This window comes from Gadus chalcogrammus, chromosome 22 (genome assembly GCF_026213295.1).
Source record: "Gadus chalcogrammus isolate NIFS_2021 chromosome 22, NIFS_Gcha_1.0, whole genome shotgun sequence".
NCBI lineage: Eukaryota > Metazoa > Chordata > Actinopteri > Gadiformes > Gadidae > Gadus > Gadus chalcogrammus.
The window spans coordinates 9270602-9290796 of record NC_079433.1 but is presented as its reverse complement, the minus strand read 5'-3'; the positions used below and the strand labels follow the sequence as shown (position 1 = coordinate 9290796).

Genomic DNA, 20195 nt, shown 5'->3' with positions numbered 1-20195 from the left:
TTCCATTCGGCCTCCATAGGGTTGCTGCACCATTATTTCATTATTTGTTGTTCATGTTTTTTACATAATCTTCCCTGTGCTCGTCTTGCAGGTACCAACACCCCTCCCTCTATGGCCGGCACCCCCGTCCCAGCTCTGCCTCCACCAATCACACTCAACAACTACGCCTCTGTCGCCGCCCCACCCAATGGGCAGTCAGCGTCTGAAGCCCTGTACACCAATGGGATCCACGCATATCAAGGTAGAGCCACAACCCATACGTAGAAAGATGACAACGACAATATAACGACGATGTAACAACAATATCACATGATGCAAATAAGATTTACCAGTTCATCGTTAACGAAAAATGTATTCTCCTATTCAACATAAATCTACATTTTGTTACCGTTACATCCACAGGTTCACGGGCTGTTTGTCAGTGCACGACAGCAAAAAAAAATTAGACAATGAAAGCATTGGTTTAAGCTCAATGTGATGCAGAGCATACTAATGTGGCCCAGATAACCTGTCTGGCATGGGGCTCAGTGCGTTGTTTCACACACAGTTGGTGATGATGTGTTTGTCACACGTTCTCACAGCTCAGAGTCCTGTCCTGGACCAATTGCAGCAAGCCTACACTGGCATGCAACACTACACAGGTAATGGGATATATTGATGTATAGGTCATATTTACAAAGGTACACTCAGGTAATGAGGTACATATAGGCCCACAGCTCATATTTACAAAGGTTCACTCAGGTAATGAGGTACATAGGCCCACAGGTCATATTTTAAAAAGGTACACTCAGGTAATTAGATATATTGGTGTACAGGTCATATTCACAAAGCTACACTCAGGTAATGAGGTACATAGGCCTACAGGTCTTGTTTACAAAGATAAACTCTGGTAATGAGGCTTAAATGCTGACAGTGACACCAGGACACCCAGGACATTGTTTTGATTGTCGTCTCCTCCAGCAAGCAAGTGGGAATTTCAATAAATCCCTTACTCCTCAGATGTATTATTTGTAGACAACTGTGGTGGCGTGTTTTGTGGAATAATCTATTGTTCACCACTGTTAATGCTGTGGTAAGCACTGCTTGCAATTTCACATAACAATACACATAGTTTAAATAACCGATTACACCAGAAGAATGTTGTGCAACTTGCACGTTACAAACACGTCGTTGGGCAAGTCGAACCCACCGCTGAAAATAACGTCTTTGCCCACTAGGTGGCATATGAGGATAGTATCAACTATGTCGTTAGTAAAAATGTGTCGTATATATATTTAATATAATGTATGTTTTATGCATGTATATGTATATGTAAATATATACATATATAAGTATAAATTTAAATGAATTTCCATTCAAACAATTACAATTTTCGATTTTCCAAACCTTTATGTCTCGTAGTTAACACGTGTTGAAATTGGTGTTTGTTGTTTACTCCGTCTCTGCGCCAGCCACCTACCCGGCTGCGTACGGCCTGGTGGGCCAGCCCTTCCCCCACCAGCACACCCTTATGGCCCAGCAGCCGCAACCCCCCCAGCAGCTACAGCAGAGAGAAGGTTTTAATGCGAATACAATATATACACAAATAAGTTAGTTAATTAATTCGTTTTTAATTTTTTCTTTAAACCATTCCGTGTTTCGTGTTATTTCATATCGTTGTGTGATGTGATTGCTTCCTCTGACCAAATAATCTATTTAGAGTCATTTGTATTTGAGTATCGTGTGTGGATGGAAAATATGACTAACAACACAAGTCGCACTGCTAACCTTTGCCCATGTCATTGTGTACCTGCTATGTAAATGTGTCAATGCTTTGAAGTTTATATATATATGTTTAAACAATCCTGAAAATACTGCTACTGTTACAAATGCTAAAGACATTATTATCCATATTTTATTCAACTGTTTATGAAACAATGCTTCCCCCCCCAACCCCCCCCGCCCCTCGGATCAACTCTGTGCATCACTTCTGCATTTTCCATTCAACAAGTGCTTTCATCATTAACCTCATCTGAACAAAGTAGTTGCCTCACCTCTAACCCACATGTTCACCTACTGTGCTCCCAACCCTCTCTCTCTCTCTCTCTCTCTCTCTCTCTCTCTCGCTCTCTCTCTCTCTCTCTCTCTCTCTCTCTCTCTCTCTCTCTCTCTCTCTCTCCCCCCCCCCCCCCCCCACCTACCCTGCCCCATCTGCAGGTCCAGAGGGCTGCAACATCTTCATCTACCACCTGCCCCAGGAGTTCACAGACTCTGAGATGCTTCAGATGTTCCTGCCCTTCGGAAACGTCATCTCCGCCAAGGTCTTCGTCGACCGCGCCACCAACCAGAGCAAATGCTTTGGTGAGTCCCGGCCAGAGGGGTTGGGTCGGGGGGGTGTTTAAGAGACTGACGTACGGATCTGACGTCGACAGTAAAGATGGTGTTAGCTCTTGGAAAGGTTCTTCTCTAGTAAGTCCTATCCGTTGTGAACATCGTACGGAGGTGAGATGCCTCCCGGCGTAGGGGGTTCACATGCTTCAGGTAGTTTTACAGATTAAGCCTCGCCCAGTGTGCTCATCGGATCTGCTGTTATGACAAGCGTCAACGTCCTGCATTTCAGCAATGTGGATCCAGAAAGATTCCCCCCCCCAAAAAAATAATTAAACAATAAAGTAAATTATAAAATATTTCTTGCTGTCTTTTGGGATCTTCATTGTGTTTTCCTGGAAGATTCCCTGCCATTTACCAACACAACTACTTCATCTGCTTCTACTATCTTTCTATAGTAATATTCATAGAAATATTACTCATAATTATTATTATTATTATTCTTAATAAAACAAGTTTTTCTCTTCTCCTTCCTCCCCTCTGCTTCCTCTCCAGGTTTTGTGAGCTTTGACAACCCCTCGAGTGCCCAGACGGCCATCCAAGCCATGAATGGCTTCCAGATCGGCATGAAGCGACTCAAGGTGCAGCTGAAGAGGCCTAAGGATGCCAACAGACCTTACTGAATGGGGTCAGTGGACTGGGTGAGAGAGATAAACACAAACATGAGAGAAAGAGAGAGAGAGAGAGAGAGAGAGAGAGAGAGAGAGAGAGAGAGAGAGAGAGAGAGAGAGAGAGAGAGAGAGAGAGAGAGAGAGAGAGAGAGAGAGAGAGAGAGAGAGGTAGATGGGGAGAGGTGTCGATAAATGGTTGAACTGGATTCAATGCCACATATTGCCATGATTGTCTTTCTTGTAGCTGGAGCTAAATATTTCTCTACCCTCAGATGAATGTGTGTGAGGGTGGAATGTTATAAACGTTATATCAGGATCAGAGAGGATACTTTGTTAACATGTGGGGTGGGGGGGTTTTAAGCAAACAACAAAGAGATGGATTAGTAAAGTATAACTCAAATAAATAAATGTTTATCATAGAGTTTGGTATATGATAGGATTTTAAAAATCCTGTTCGTCATTAATTTTTTTTTTTTTACTTTTCATTTATTGTTTTCGTCATGTCATTTTCCTGAAAAAAAACCATCACTCTCAAGACTGTCCTGTCCATACATATATCGTGGAGACTGCGTCGCTATGGCTACGGTTGCCTAGCAACCTCTAAAACCTCCCCCTTCCTTCTCACTGCGTTGTAAGTTAATTGGCCTGTGTTGGTTGCTGTGGCGATATTGCCTGTGATGGTTGCCATTAGCAATTTTATTTTGGGCCGTGATTCGCCATGGCGACCATGAACTGTGTTTGGTGCGTTGTGAGTTTCCTCTTATTATAATTATTATTTTGCCCTGGTTTTATCCTTGCAAACTACGATCAATAACTGTCACTTTGCCTCCGAATTTGTAAGCAATTGATTATCATGACATGCTTTTCTGTAGTCCAATTAATGTTGCTTTGCAACTCTAACAAATTACCCATTGGGATGTACTAGTCCATCAAATATGGATTATTCTGCCTCCACCCTTTGGTTTTTGATTAGTCTCTCTTTGTTTTGTCATGATTATCATTCTTACATATATCCCTGTGTTTAGTTGGTTGGTGTGGTAGTTTCGCTACAATGTGGGGTTTTCGTTTGGTTGTACTCAACTCCACGTGACTTTGTGCCTGAACCTTGTTTTTGTTTATTTTCTCTGTGAATTTGACACTGTAGTAAACGTGTACCCCTTTAAGCGGTTGACAAGATAGCGTAACACTGTGATGTGTGTACGTGCGTGTGTACATGTGTCTCTGTGAGTGCCAAAAGAGAGTCGTACAGGGTTTATTGTTTGTGTATGTGAGTGTTTGCAGTCATGATTGCATCTCCAAAGAAACATTTGTGTGTGTGTGTGCGTGCGTGTGTAGGTGTGCCTGTGTGTGTGTATGTGTGTGTGCCTGTGTGTGTGTGTGTGTGTGTGTGTGTGTGTGTGTGTGTGTGTGTGTGTGTGTGTATAAAGCAAGATACTTCCCATTTTCTATACGATTTTGGGTTAAAAATAACTTTAAGGTTATTGTGACGTGCGCAACTGGCTACGGAACTGCCCTCCTCTGTAGGAATTCTGGGTAACTGAGTACAAGTATAAGTACTGTGAACATACACACCCACCTCCATCAACTGTGTTTGGAGAAATAATCTTTAGATCATTAAAAGAGCACAATACACAATACTTCACACAATACTAATGAAGTAAATAAGTAATAGCAATTCCCTGAATGGCCTTTTAAACCACTCACTCTACCTTACCAGAATTCCTACTATGCATGTCCTGAATTGATTTGCCTGCCTATCAATAAAGATGAGTAGGTCTTTCTTGTAAGGATGTGCAGTGGGGCACACACTCTCTGTCGACTGCAGCAGTAAGGGCTGTCAGCGTGGGCTGCATGGACACTCAGGTGGTCATCCTGTCTTCTCTGAAGGGTCAGTGGGAGTAAAGTATGTTACCGACATTGCTCCCCTTCCTAGAGGCTAACCACAGTCACTGTGTGTCTGTGTGTGTACGTGCGCTTGTGTGTGTGTGTGTGTGTGTGTGTGTGTGTGTGTGTGTGTGCGTGTGCGCAGGTGTTTCATTCACGTTGTGACATATTCAAACATCCCCCTTTCTCATATTCTTCTCTCCCTCTCTCTTTCCAGGACAATGCAGGAGCTCAATTGAGAAAAAGAGAGGAAAAAAAAAAACCGGCCTTGTTTTCCTCTTGACGTTTTTTATTTTTGGTTGTTAGACCAAAGCGCATAGCAGCACACAGGAGCGAAACTTCACCATGGAAACCATTATACCCATCAATCCTGTACAACTAAAATATGAGCATCACAGCAGCTACAGTTTTAGGCTCTCCGTGTTTCCCTTTCCCCCCGCCCCCCCCACCCCCGCCCCCCTGTTGTGTCCAGCCGTTCCAGAGATTTTCACCACATGCTCACAGCTGGATCCATTTAGATGATGTACATACGTCTATTGACAAAAAATCTACATGTTAAGAAAAAAAAACATATCAATGGTGTTATTCTACTGAACAGGGTTCTACTGTATAGTGTAATCTGTGGTGTGTGGCGTTAGCGAGGCGTCTGATTGGTGGGAGAGGCGAAGGAGGAGGAGGGGGAGGAAGAGGAGGTCTCATTGGACTAATGAGCAAAAAAATAAAAGAAAAAAAAGATAATTAAATTATTCTGTATTCTGATTACCATTGGTACAATTGTTATGTAGAGTTAGTTTTATTATTTAAAAGTAAATTAAAGAAAAAGACAAGGGATTACATTGTAAAAGAGATTAATTTCCTCTCGCTGTATATACCTAAGTTTCAAAAAGGTGTTTAAGGGCAAATTACCTTGTAAGTTAAGAATCTCTACTGCCACTCATTTTTGTCTGGGTTGGGAGGGTCTGGGTTTTTTCTATCTTGATTTTTATGTTTAATTTATTTGTTAATCAATTTGATCAGGGGGAGACATGGCAATTTTATATGATTTGAGAAAATTGGAGATTCCGAATCCTGTGGTCTTAAGGTCAACGGACAGTTATTGTAGAATTTCAAAATTACATAAATGTACTTATGGAAGTTTAAAAAAACACATTGTTTCTTTATTTATTCTCTACAATTGCTGTTTTAAAACATATGTCTTTAAAGAAAATAAAGTACAATTTAGAAAAAAATAATTGAGTGCATAAGCTTGTGTGTGTCATTACTGTAATGGGAACTGGATTCCTTGCTTATAAATAGAATTACATCTTGTGGTGGGTAGGTGGGTGGGTTAGGCCTACATGCATGTTTTGCATTTTAATCCTATAAAGGCACCGTCCGCAACAGGTGGATAGGCCTATTATAAGAATACAATATACCTCATACATTCGGTCTAATGCATTTGCACCTAGTCAACCCCTTGCTTTCTTAGAAGCAATGCTTCAAGCAGGCCATTTTGGTTATTCTGGCTCATGAAGATCAAATACTTCAAGAGGGTGTCTGCTATCAGCCTGCTATAATGAACGTGTAGTCCAATACACCTTCTGTGAGGTTACTATAGTGTGAGAAACGTGCCTGCCTAAGCATATATCGCCAACCATTCCAGATAAAAGTGCAATACTGCTATGCAGAAACAATGACCACAACCTCTACTCCTAGGTGAAATGTTGTGGATTTTCCCACCCACCGCAACAAGATTGAGACAGGCCAGATGCGTTGAAACACGCTTTGCCTCCGTTTTGCTAGCCCTAGGCCTCGGAGCGTCGACGTCACTTTAAATAGCCCGGGCTCCGCCCCCTCCTGCTCCTGCTCCTCCTCACTACCGCTCTAACGAGCAGCACACCGGCTAAACCCTATCACCACAGCGGTCCGATCCACCAAAGTTTCTCCTAGGGAAGAAGTATAAGTGCAACGTAAACCTACAATTCGTACGGGAGGCCAGTGTGAATGACGACTACACCGTTTTTTTTTTGGAGAAAGTCTTACAGATGCTAATTTCTCCGGGAATGGAGTAAAGCAGCGGATAGAAAGGTGGAGCAGAGCGATTGGCAGCTTTTTGGAGGTGGGCAGAACTAATGGCGCGATCCGCGTAACATCTATCGAGGGGACCGACCGAGAGGAGTGGGAAATATCTTCCATCAACACGCACAATAATACCACTACAAACCGCGAGTAGCCAGGTAGGTGCGCAGACTGCACCGTTATATGGTGCACCTAAACGTTACACACTTTTAATGATTGTAAAAGCAGTGATTTGATATTGGTTTTTTTTAAGGATGTGTGTTAAAGATGTTATTGTTAACCAATGATCATGGATCGGGGACGTTACAATTGAACCTTGATCCAGCCGTTCGCGGTGTGTTCCTGGTGGTCGGTCGACAAACAGGAGTTTCTAGATATCTCTTGTTAGTGCTCAAGTTAACTTTGGGCTGCCTGTAGGCCTTTGGTTGGAGTAATCTCTAAACGTGTTTGTTTAGGAGCACCGCGATAAGGCGACCAGTGTGAGAACAGAGGAATGATCACTAAACCACAGCGGCCGATCTGAAGCACAACATTAATGATCCTCTGCAAGGGAAGGAAAAAAAAAGTAAAATGGCCCTTACGTTACAAAATTGTGTACAAGCAAAAGTTTCTACGGGCCCGGAAATGTTTGGAAAGTTGTTTATTTGGATGTGGTCAATCAAAGCTCAAGGGTCTCGTCCAATGGCCTGGCGACGCTTGACTGGCTGCTGTGGTTTCTGTGTGTAAACGTTAAACCAACTTGTTGGTTGAAGAATATCCTCTAAATTCCGCTAACTGTAACGTCCGGGAGCCTCCCCACTTGCGCCATGCCTGCGCACCGAGCGACGTCCTGAATACGGCTGCGTAGATGGCGTAATGCTCTGTTTGGGATCAAATCTATGGCCAGTCACGAAATTACAACACTTTTATAAAAGCATGACATTTGCCCTACCGCTCAAATCCCGTCTTACAACACCAAGCTGGTCTGTTGCAAGATCTGCAAGAGGAATCGTGTTGATGACGCCCGATAGACGTGTAGCTTTGTACGTAGCACCCTGCCTCACGGTACGCTGTGGCTAAAGGCGTCCTGTAAATGGTGTATGCATTAATGATAGCCCCATGTTTTCTTGTACCATAATTGGTGAAATAGTGTTTCTTTTTTGAACTCGTTTTTAAATTCTTTAAATGCATCAAGCCATCGACGCCGCTTATTTTCATAGTCAGAACTAATAAATATACAAAGCATTGGGAGTACTAAATTGGCCCCTCCTGTATCATTTTCAATAAGTTACAATTTGGCCCCAATCCAACACGCATTCATTATCCAACCGCTTTACGACTGGATTTGACCTATGATACTACTTTCACTTGGTTGCTTAATATAACCTTGCAAACAATTTCACTTTTTTGGTGTGTTTAGTTACATTCTTCACCACTGACATGATCAGGGGAACAGACATTTGTTCATTTATTTTGAAAATAGAAAACGTGTATTTCAGAAATAAGACCTTAATGTGATATTGTCTACATATTTCTTATTATCTGGACACTAACTGTTCAATCCCTTGAAAAAAGGGGAAGGACCTCAAGTTGAGCTCCTGAGATTTCCCCTGCTTGAACCTGTTCCGGCCAACTGTTCTTTTGACATAAAGAATTAATTGGTGCTAATTTCCCGTCAAGACTACTCCACCACGCACTGTAAGGGTACTTTGAGCTTTATAGTTACCAATCATAAAAAAACACTTCTGTTTTTGCATCATAAGGCCTTAATGTGTGATCTCACAAGCCCCATATTGCAACGACGCCTCACTTTTACTGTGAAACTGCCGTTTCATTTCATCACTTAATTTTTCTCTGGTATTTCCTTCATCTCCTTATTGTAGTGAATCTACATCACGGGTTGTAAGCACAGCTGCATTCAACGCTCCATACACGGTCTATTTACAATGTGAGCGATGGAGCAGAGACAATAGATAGCTGCCCAGTGTTGGAGGGTTGAAAAGTATCGCTTGAAAAATATCGATCAAATTAACAGTGCCAGCCGGGTTCACTTTGTACCAGGCTTGTAACTGTTTCTTCATAACAAGATTGCAGCAGGTCAAAGTCCACACAAACAATCCTTATTAACCGATTACCAGATCAAGACGTGGCAGACAGTCCACTGGAGGTGATGACCCCTTTCTCATGCCAGATAAAAAAATAATTCTCTCAAGCTAGATAAAATAAGTTATTTCCATGTTCATTAATGTATTTACCAAGTCACCCCCCCCCCCTCCCGAGTTAAAACAATGACTTATCCTTCCACGTGATCAATCCAAGTTCTACAAGGGTATAATTAAGGAAGACATCTTTCATGTCTAAAGGGTTGGAGCCCCGACATCAATCGGCCTTCCAATCAGTAACATGAGTATTATACTTTAAACCATGACATAATCAACCCACTGGACTGCCTGGATAACAAAGCATGTGACTTGAAAGGTGAAGTTCCATTGAGGGAGTGCCAGTGGTGACAGACTGATGGGGTGATGATGTCATTCCTGGAGCCTTTCTCCTCAGCTGTTCTTGCTGGTTAGTTTAAGGCCATCTTGCCGTTTCCATGCGTGTACTATACCTGAAGGTGTTTGAATGCCGATCAATACATTGGTTGTACTCCGCATGCCATCATTCTAATACGAATTAACATTTTGTTCAATAGTCATAGATAAATAAACCTAATATAAACTAAACATTTTCCACCTCCAAAACACATCCTGTTGCATAACCCGTTTTCCTTCCATTCAAATAATTCTGTTCTTATTGGGAACTCAAACTCGGTCTTCGGTTACACTGTCTGTCATCTCAAAGCCTCTTTTGTTATCGGATACACCCCGTTCGGGACATAGGTCTGACGTCCCTACATGACACTTACTCTGTAGCCGAATCAGTTAATCAAATTTGACTTTTCCGCTACATTACTTCCTGGTAAATGTATCTGCAGAAAGGAGACTGGGTTGGGGAGGAGGCCTTATGTTGTACTCTATGTTTAACGTTTAACATAGGCACGTAGGAGTCAGGCCCGCACCACACGTGCATTGGTCCGTAGACCGCAGTGGAGGCGAGCACTACTAGTCTGCAGGCATCACGTTACTGTGATGCCCTTTCAGACAGCCTGGATTTCAGTGTGTTTTAGCCTGGACCGTAACGCCAACAGGTATCGGCCCATGCCCACTCCATGTCGGCATGGGGCGTGCATTTAATGAACCAGCCTGCCCAGATGGTTTTCCACCCACCCTAAGCACTCCGATCAGAATGAGCGCCGGACCACATTGGGATATGGTCCAGCTCATAGGAGGGACAAGGCTAGGACTAGTACCAAAGGAGTGGCTGTCATGATAAAAGAGAGGTGCAGGATGGGATTAGAGTTTGACGACAGTGAACATTCATGGTGGATTCATCTATGGATTGTTTCGTCAATGATGCGTCACCTGTTCATCATCTATGAAATGTGTATTCATCATCCATAAGGGGTTGTTATTATTAGGAGCTTGCTGATTGTAAATGACCAGATCCGGGAAGCATAGTCAGCAGCCAAGAAAAATATTGATTCATAAAATATTGTTTCGGAAGCTAGAAGTAGAAAATGTTATCTTAAATGTAATATTTTTATATCATTCATTATCATTGCTTTTTTTTTTTTAAAAAACAGTCTGACCTGAGGACATGGCCATGGTCGTAAACATCGGCCGTTATTTAAACACACTGGGCTATCGAAACACACCTGGTTGGGGTTAAACATACACCCCTGTCGCAGATCAAACAGACGGAACAGTTACCATTCCTTAAATGGAAGGACAAGACCAAACGAAGCATCGCTATGTAGTGTTTGCGCCACAGCGTGTAGAAAGGGTCACCCCTCGAAAACGGAGGTGGTTGACTTGATATAAGAGATGGTTTTGGGAGTCCCAAGTTAGATCTCACTAGGCTCACACATACGTGGTAGTGAGACAGTGATTAATTATTTGCGTGGAGGTCCCACGTCTTCCCGCGTCTGCCTATTGGCTTATTGAACATTCCCCATGTCCCTTTTAAAACTGCTGTCTGCTAACCCTGCATATGGACTGCTGCCTTATACTAACAACTCAATGCCTAGGCTGATGGCTATTGATAGCAAGCCTGGATTGTGGACTTTTGGTGAATGCCTGTTTGGCCCATTTAACATTTTGAATCAGCTTTAATGCTTCGTCTTCCCAAACGACACCCATGTATGATATCTTTTTCAAGCTTTTTTTCACTGCTTCTGGAGGGAAATTTTCCTTTCCAGTTGGTGAAATGAAGAGTCATTGCAATAAAGAGCTTTACTTAAGGCTCTTCTGACACTAGTTGTAATGAAAGTGTGTGTGTGTGTGTGTGTGTGTGTGTGTGTGTGTGTGTGTGTGTGTGTGTGTGTGTGTGTGTGTGTGTGTGTGTGTGTGTGTGTGTGTGTGTGTGTGTGTGTGTGTGTGTGTCGCATATCTTTATGTATATGTGTGGGGTGTCTTTTGGGACAAGCATAAGCGGGTTCAATGTTTTATTGAAAGGACTCCTCTCTCTGGGTTCCAGGATGTTGTCCACGTTGTCGCGGCTGAGAGAGCTAATATGGCAGGACTGGATTTGGTTCCCCCCTGGGCTGGGCTGGGCCGACCTGCAGGACCATGACGGCAAGGTGTACCCCAAGATGGGGGACCTGTGGTTCACCCTCCCCGTGGCCCTCTGCTTCCTGCTGATCCGGCAGGTCTTTGAAAGGTAGGTTCAGACCACCGCAAACACACACACACACACACGGCAAACAAATAGTCTGGTGTTTAAAGTACTAGAACGTCAATGTGTGGCAATGTGGAGTATTTATCTGTGTTATAATGTAGTTACGGTTTAAAACTAAAGGTTAATATTGACCCATATATATGTTTATTTGTATGTATATGTATATGCTTACAGACATGCGGTTGTGATTTTCCATAAGTGAAGTACAGATAATCAAAACATTTAAAACCAGGGAAGGGTATTTATTTAACATATTTTCTTTTGGAATTGGAATTGTCCTTATTCTGATGTATTTTATTTTATTTAAAAGGGATCACTTAAGTCCAAAAAATAGGTCAGCATTTGTTGTCCTGTATCAGATTATGCTTTAAACTAATTCACATCTGTAGTCCCTTGGCAGGACCAAACGAAGAAAGCATGATAACAAACAACGCAGCGTAAAGACGTAATACAGAGCTATACCAAAAAGCATATCTTTATGCTTTTTTAACACCCGAGACACACAATGCCAAGCTTCACCCATGTGTAAATCGCAAATGTATGCTTGTCAGCTAAAAGCAAGTCATAAAGACCAAAAGATAAAGTTCAAGGCCAGTGACAGCAGAGCAGTTTTTATCAGACTTCTTCCATTGGTTTTGAAAGAGCTGACAGAGATGCAGCCCCTCAGATCACCAGGCAGTGTGATCCACTGATTAGTGGCTTTTACATAAATGCTGATTGTCCAAATGCAACTACATCCACAAGGCTAGGAAGACCTATTGCTCATAGTGATATGTGATTCATGAGCGATTCTGTAAAAAAATAACCAATCTCTTGTGCGATCTGGTATGTGTGATGTTTTCTATGTGGTGTTTAAACGTGTGTACAATGTGTGAGGTTACGTGTGTAACCTCACACATTGTTTCTATATGTATCGTGTACTATTTGTCTACTTGTATGCTTAAAAACTCATAGCCACCTACGTCTTCACTGTGTTACAGTATATCACCCAGTATAGGACGCAAGAACATAACATTAACAGATAGACGCGCATTATTGATATGCGTAAATGAACGATTCGACTCAAGGATTGTTTCATTTGAATGAACCAGAATCATAGAGCTGAGTTTGAAACAATATCCAAACTTCACCTCACTAATTGCTTAGGCTAGCAAGCTAGTGATGTGATTTGGGGGAGGCCTGAAGGGAGGGGTCGGCTCGAAATAGACTTCTGTACCTTTAAGAGCTGTAACGGGGTATTTATACTTTGTAACCCTACTACACTGTAAATAATAAGCAAGGAACCCCCAGGCAGAGGTTAACTGTTTGGGCCACAGTTGCACTTAGGCAAATCCCTCCCCCCCCACACACACACACGTGTTTGTTGCCAGTGTGTTCGTTTCTTTGTATTCAGTAATTTGTTGAACTCGCTCAGTGTTTGCCATGTGGCTTTTGTCTGACGAGTAAAACCGGGTGTTTCCTTCCATTAAAGTAAATAATGAATCCAACCCTTATGGGCAGCACATCGCCTATTGACCGCTCCTCTGCTTCCCAGGACGGTGGGCACCCCCATGGCCGGCCTGCTCGGCGTGAAGGACAAACACAGAGTCAGCGCCACGCCCAATCCAGCCCTGGAGGCGTACTTCTGTCGCACATCAAAGCACCCCGAACCGGTAGGTGGGGGAGGGGGACGGTGGTGGAGTAGGAGGGCGTGTTGGTGTTAATGGTGGCAGGAAGTCTTGTTGAATCACACTCCGGGGAAGGGATTTCGGCACTGGTGTTGTTGTGGTTTTTTATCACAACCTACTTTAGGTTTAGTGGTCGGCGAAACACAAACCCTCTCACTCACCGGGACCTAGCCTGTATCTGTTGTCCTTCTGTCTCTCTGTGATGGAGCCCATGTGATGGAGGGTTTCCCCGGTGTCATTGGTCTGCGTCTCTGTGTCTTTTGGCCACCAGAGCTGCATAGAGAGTTTGAGCAAGACGTCGGGGTACTCTGTGCGTCAGGTCCAGCGGTGGTTCCGGCGGAGGAGGAACCAAGACCGGCCCAGTAAGGTCAAGAAGTTCCAGGAGGCCAGGTAAAAGAGGAAAACCCATCAATGCTTCACTTTGCAGGATAAACGATGTGTTCTGTGCACTATCCATCGACTTTCATCTTAGCAGTTTAGTCTGTTAGTTATGCTTTTAAGTTTAACGACAGCTGTAACGGCAACGATGGAAAGATTTTGGTTTTGAGGTTCTTTCTTTTATACATTTTCATCAGATATCATTGTATTTCTTTTGGATTATTTTGAAAAAAAATCTGATGCATATTGCTTTTAATATAGGCACATTTAATTGTTAACTAATTATCTAATTGGATATTGTAGCCGAGCAAATTAACACCTCATATACATGGCTATTTGGAGTGTTTTAAGTAACAAAATGTTTTATTTTTATTAAAAAGGCTACACAGAGGTATCAGTAATTGTCTTACCAAGATTCAGACGAGTTGTTGAATTCCAAAATCATCATTGTGCGTCCAGAGGTACGAGGTTCGAGTACGCTGGGTTGCAGAGTTACAGTAGCCTACTCTTTTGATTACTTTCCAAAGATTTCCAATGTACTCAAAATAGTTGCTTCTAGACAACAACAACAATTATATAGTTTGTTTACTACACTTTTCCCAAAGTAGGAAAACTTTGGAAGGTAATTTAGTGCATTCCCCTCTCATGAACCGGAGCTAGGCCACTGTAGACTTACTCACTTAAGTCAGCCTCTAAAACATCCGCTAGAGACTGAGGACAATCTCCAAGGTATTGTTACTTAAACCAGGGGGAGACCGAAAAAAAAAATTTGCAGAACAAATCTTGAGTCTTTAGGTATTGATATTTGTTATTTGGATGGTGACATGCAGAAGTTGTGTGTGCTTGCCAACACGGTCGTACCAACACATCTTTCTTGTCCCGAGTTAAAAATATTGATAACATATTCGATAATACGGATTAAAATAAATGTTACATTGCTCAGGACATCTATTGTCAAAGTTTATAAAATATATATATATAAAAATATTTCTGTGTTGCAGAGCGATTCCCTATAGCCAGTTTGTTTCAATATGGAAGAGAATGGGGGGATAGTATCATTATCCGGTTAGGAAAATGGAAGCGTCCCCGGTCTCTTATCAGCCGTTCCCACGGGAGTTTGGTCAGTGGGAAGATCTCTGAAAGTTTTGTATCGCCATTAGTAACTGCCGAGTTAAAGTCAATGGAAGCAGCAAACGGAAAGCATTTGCTAACCAAGGGGACTCTCCTTCTGGATGCACAAAACTGATGTGGAATTTAACAACTCGTCTGAACCCGTTACCCAGGCAAAGAAAATGTACATATATCTTGGGTAAATTGAATTTAAGCCAACCGTTGTTAAGTGCCCACTGATGAGGTACTGTTTGTGTCGGAATGATATTTCCTTCACAACCATGCTTTCTCCTTTACTTCCCCCAAGCCACCTTGTTCTGTTGTGTGCGTTGCTTTTGCTTTGTCCTTTTTTTCTGAGGTTGCTGTTCATTCTTTTACAGTTGGAGATTTACATTTTACCTTATTGCTTTCTTTGCTGGCCTGTGGGCTCTTATTGATGTGAGTATTGCCATGTTTTGAGCCTCTACATTTGTGTTATCATTTTACAAACAGGCGTTAAATGAATTTAAAGCCCCTCCTTTAATGGATAAAGGTTTAGTTTAGATTCTTAATGTTCTCCATATTTGATGGAGAAATGCATTCTTGTGACTGGAAGATTGATTCTCAATGAGCAGAAATCATATCAAATTACTGAGTGCATCTTGGAAAAGCTATATTTCTTCACACCCCATCTAAACAAATGTATTCACCAACATTGATGATAAAAGAATAGTCACTTTGGGGCAAGAACCAATAAAGCTTATGGGTAATGGAGTTAGAGAAAGTCCACTGCTTTTAATTTGAATCCACTTAGAGCATGGCACACCGTGAGCAAGAAAATAGATTGTTTTGTATTGTGTTCAGCTCATGTGGAGATGAGGGTTCTCTTATAAGGCATTTGATTGTAAGATCAGACCATTACCAATCTCTCCCCTCATTTCTCTCACAGAAACCATGGTTTTGGGATATGAAGGAGATGTGGACCGGCTTCCCTAAAATGGTATGGCAGCTTTCTTGATAACATACCCCCTCCCTTTTCACTTGTACATCCAAAGTATGCAAAAAAAAATACATTTCAACTTTTAATTTAAAATAGTCATGGGAGGGCAGTGATGCTTTCTTATTGACTAAAGTTTACTGGTGTCGTAATGAGAAGTAACGCATCATTCTCCTCTCTGCAGCCGCTGCTCCCCTCCCAGTACTGGTATTACATGTTGGAGCTGGGCTTCTACGTCTCATTGGTTTTAAGCGTGGCAACAGACGTCAAGCGCAAAGTAAGTGAAGAACAACCCCTCTCCACATGATCGGCCCAATTTCACAAGCAGCAACAACAACAACAAAAACCCACTTCCATTAGGATAAATCCCCACCGATTTTAGGCATCCGTTCTGTGAAATAAGTGCTTGGGCATTTGTGTATTTGCGGTTGGGATGTAATTAAGTATTTTTCTCAAAACAAGGCCTCCAATGAACTGAGCGAGCGAGCCATCAGCCATGTAGACGTCATAAAAGTTAATGGCGCCACTCTGCCACCGTTTCGTCTCCTGGGTCCCGGATATCAATAACATTCTCGGGGCTACGGCTGAGGAGACACCGCCGCGCCCCATGACCGTGGGCTTATTATCTAGTTACCCATTCGCTTTCCTTTCAGACGAGGCCCCCCCTGGCCTTGCCTTGGTGGGTTTTAGGAGTAGAGTTGGCGGGCGCAGAAGCTAGCGTAGTTGGTTCACTTGTAACTTCTCCCCAACTTGCTGAGCACATTTGTAAAAGGAGGCGGGGCTTCTGAAGGGAAACCAGGAGGCAGTGGCTTGAGCCGCCTGCCCGGTGCTTTTGTAACACGATTTAACAAAAGCATATAAAAGGTTCTGGTCCTGCTGCACCGCGGGTGGGGTTGGCTCTGGAGGGCTACAGTGAAAAGCCTGTGGAGTTGTGAAAGGCTCGCTTTTCACCGATGGGGTATCATTAGCATTTTTTCGAGGCATTGTTTCCGGCTCCTTTTGTGTTTTTGTTGTTTACCCTTCTTACCGGGATCTTGTTTCCAACGTGGTAGAGAAAAAGGCTGCGCTTTTACTTTGGTACTTCCTGCTAGGCGTTAATCTTATTGAAGGCGAATGTTAATGCCAAACTCAACTCTATAGATCAACAAGTGACACAAAAAATCTTTATTTAAACACTGCTTTTTTTTTGCTTTTTTTTATAGATTCAAAGTCTTCTTGTGTGTATGTGTCTTGCTGACGGCGTGTCTTGCTGTGTGCTTCTCCTCAGGATTTCAAAGAGCAGATAGTTCACCATGTGGCCACCATCCTCCTCATCAGCTTCTCCTGGCTGGTGAACTACATCCGGGCTGGGACGCTGATCATGCTGGTGCACGACACATCCGACTCCCTCATGGAGGTATTGTGTGTGTGTGTGTGTGTGTGTGTGTGTGTGTGTGTGTGTGTGTGTGTGTGTGTGTGTGTGTGTGTGTGTGTGTGTGTGTGTGTGTGTGTGTGTGTGTGTGTGTGTGTGTGTTCCAACAATAAACTGCCAACACTAGCTTCCTGGCCAAGGCTTGTTCTCTTCTAGCCTTTTATATATACATAAACATTATTGATCAATTTGTATAGATAAAGGGAACTCTATATATAATGAACCCTTGCTAAGAAATTAGCAGGACAAGGTCATACAGATAAGAATGCAATGATAATCAGGAAATAATCATGATAATCATGTAAATAATGATTGTGAAATTATTTGTTTGACTTGCCTTCTGAAGTTGCTAACATCTGATTGAAATTAGTTTACAACTTTGAAGTTGACTCAATGGCAGTAACAGCAGAAGGTAGCACTATGGACCACAGTTTTATAACCTTCGTCCATGTGTACTTTTACAATTGATCTGGGGCGGCATGTGGCTCAGGAGGTAGAGCGGGTTGGCTGGTATCAAGAAGGTTGCTAGTGAGATCCCCTGCTAGCGAGTGTCGAGGTGCCCCTGAGCAAAACACCTCACCCTAACTGCTCCCGACGAGCTGGCTGTTGCCTTGCATGGTTGATACCGCTGTCGGCGTGTGAATGTGTTCATAAATGGGTTAATGTTAGGCGATATTGTAAAGCGCTATGGGTGGCCACTGGTTAGAAAATTGCTATATAAATGCAATTCATTTACCATTTACCATCTGGTCCATAAATGTTTGTTGAAAATTGAAAGTTATGCCAAGGCACTATTCCATCCATGTTATGCAGAGACTGCAGAGTCTTAATGGGGATTAAAGTGTAAAATTAGTGTTATTTACAATGCTACAGATCTCAGAGGAATGACCTGTAGATGGCAACCACCCAAAAGTGACCCTCCTCCTGCTTTTCTTCTTCCACTCTTTTTTCATTCAAGTCTGCCAAGATCTTCAACTACGCCGGATGGAGAAGAACCTGCAACTTCTTCTTCACCATGTTTGCTGCAGTATTCATCGTGACCCGTCTTGTCATCCTCCCCTTCTGGTAGGGAGAGCACCTTGTTCACACTTTATCGGAATCATGTTTTTGCCTTTTCTTTGTGTAATGATTACTGCCGTCGCTCGGATGCCTGCTGTGAGCCACCCACATCCTATTCGAAAAAAACAAAGAGGAAGAGGAAGAACAGTAACATTATCTAAGGGCTGCCAATAATCAGGCGTTGCTTCACAGGCCCTTTTGTCTTGTCGTGTCAATGGGCTTTTTGACTGGACCATGTAGGTTGGTTCTGACTGGGCCCCTCTGTTCTGTGTCGTCGCCCCCCCCCCCCCCCCCCCCCCCCCCCTTGCCCCTCACCAGGATCATACACACAACGTGGGTGTACCCCCTGACCCTCTACCCCGCCTTCCCCGGCTTCTACTTCTTCAACGGCCTGCTGATCGTGCTACAGTGTCTGCACGTCTTCTGGGCCATCCTCATCCTGCGTATGGTCGTCAAGTTCCTGCCGGGAAATGTGAGAAATGCTGCCCTTTTTACTAGTTTTCCTTCCCTCTGAGTAATTTTTGTTAAGGCACCCATGGTGCCATGGGACCGCGGTATGCAAGCCCTTAATAAATATGTACATTGCATGGTGTATTCGTTTTGTACATGGAGCCACACCTTATTATAATTAGAGGAGCGATGTGTACTTTCTAGGGCTGTCTTTCTCTAGCCCTTTACAAGATGAGCGCATCATGTTTCGAAATTGCAATACAGCTTTAATTTATCCTTTGTATTTACCAAATGGAGTTTGCTAACCCTTGGTTCTATATATAGATTTTCAGTTTGCTTGCTAAGGTTAATGCTTGTGTTTGCTTTTGTGAGTGTTGGTGATAGCTCCGGTTAAACTGAGATGAACTATGGACTATCTGGGCTATGTAACAGGTCCAGTTCTTGTTGATATCGAACACTACTCTGATCTTTCATTTTGAATGGTTTACTATCAAAAAGGGGTTTATCATCAAATTAGTTTAAAGCAGAGTTTAAATTACTTTATATATATATATATATGTGTGTGTGTGTGTGTGTGTGTGTGTGAAATTAATTAAGCGAGCATGATTTGGGAATTTAACATCAGAAAATCAATCCACTCCATAACTACTAGATTAGTAGTATACTAATCTAGCGTTATAACCTGATTGCTCAGAAATGCCTACCGACAGCACCTTGTTTTTCAATCGTTTTTCAAAACGGCAAGTGTTAGTAATGTGCGGTCTCCAACACTGTGCCCATTGGTGATCCACGTACACGCAGAAGGTGGCCAGCCTGCACGTATTGTTAACATGGCCAATCCTTACCCCACGCTTCTAAACCCTCCTTGTCCAATCACAGCATATCGTGGCGGATGAGAGGAGCGACCACGAAGAGAGCGAGACTGAAGACGAGGACGCGGAGCACAGCAGGAAGGAGGTATCCAAGAACGGCCACGCACAAAACGGCCACACGCCACTGAACAACAATCACGGCAAGATGGAGTGACTGGGCCGAGGGCAGGAGCCAAGGAAAAGGACATGTCGGAATGAAAATAAAATGGCGCCTTAACATCAAGCCTGCAATTTGAAGGCCAAAGATCGGGAGAAATGGTTTGTGTGCAAAGGTCAGGCATGCATTTCCCCCCCTCCCTACCCTACACACACACTCACACACAACACACACACACACACACAAACTTTAACCCCCAAAAAGCTTCCGCATACACTCTTCGTGATATCAATGATACTAGTGAGTAACCTTCTGAATTCCAAATGCTCCTTTTCTTTGTTTTGTTTAAAAAAGCCATGTAGTACATTGGAACTACTCTTTAGATCACAGTCAAGTAAAACAAGGACACAAACTGTGAGCGGTGGAAAGTTAGCAGCGGCAAAAAAAAAAAAGACTGTCAAAAGAATTGGTTTATTTATCGTTGTAACATAGTGTTT

The 20195-nt window shown here is 42.9% G+C and overlaps 2 protein-coding genes across 2 annotated transcripts in view; both read left to right on the top strand.

Moving 5' to 3' along the window:
- Positions 1 to 5280, top strand: part of celf3a (cugbp, Elav-like family member 3a) — a 15595-nt gene extending 10315 nt beyond the window's left edge. The window contains exons 8-13 of the mRNA XM_056582580.1: positions 92 to 241; positions 582 to 641; positions 1452 to 1556; positions 2197 to 2340; positions 2863 to 3008; positions 5080 to 5280. Coding sequence (XP_056438555.1) covers positions 92 to 241; positions 582 to 641; positions 1452 to 1556; positions 2197 to 2340; positions 2863 to 2990 — 587 coding nt within the window. The 3' untranslated portion in view covers positions 2991 to 3008; positions 5080 to 5280. The remainder of the gene's footprint in view (positions 1 to 91; positions 242 to 581; positions 642 to 1451; positions 1557 to 2196; positions 2341 to 2862; positions 3009 to 5079) is intronic.
- Positions 5281 to 6710: 1430 nt separating this feature from the next.
- LOC130375574 (ceramide synthase 2-like) lies at positions 6711 to 19925 on the top strand. Its single transcript, XM_056582581.1, has 11 exons — positions 6711 to 7078; positions 11478 to 11660; positions 13213 to 13330; positions 13617 to 13735; positions 15214 to 15271; positions 15762 to 15812; positions 15994 to 16086; positions 17077 to 17205; positions 18179 to 18285; positions 18598 to 18751; positions 19609 to 19925. Exons 2-11 carry the CDS (start codon positions 11479 to 11481, stop codon positions 19753 to 19755), a joined length of 1158 nt encoding a protein of 385 aa, XP_056438556.1. The 5' UTR covers positions 6711 to 7078; position 11478; the 3' UTR covers positions 19756 to 19925.
- Positions 19926 to 20195: the final 270 nt, after the last annotated feature.

Coding starts and splice junctions, on each gene's coding strand:
- LOC130375574 (XM_056582581.1), top strand. CDS start 11,479: ATGTTGTCCACGTTGTCGCGGCTGAGAGAGCTAATATGGCAGGACTGG. Junction 11,661..13,212: donor ATCCGGCAGGTCTTTGAAAG/GTAGGTTCAGAC, acceptor TCTGCTTCCCAG/GACGGTGGGCACCCCCATGG. Junction 18,286..18,597: donor CTTGTCATCCTCCCCTTCTG/GTAGGGAGAGCA, acceptor GCCCCTCACCAG/GATCATACACACAACGTGGG.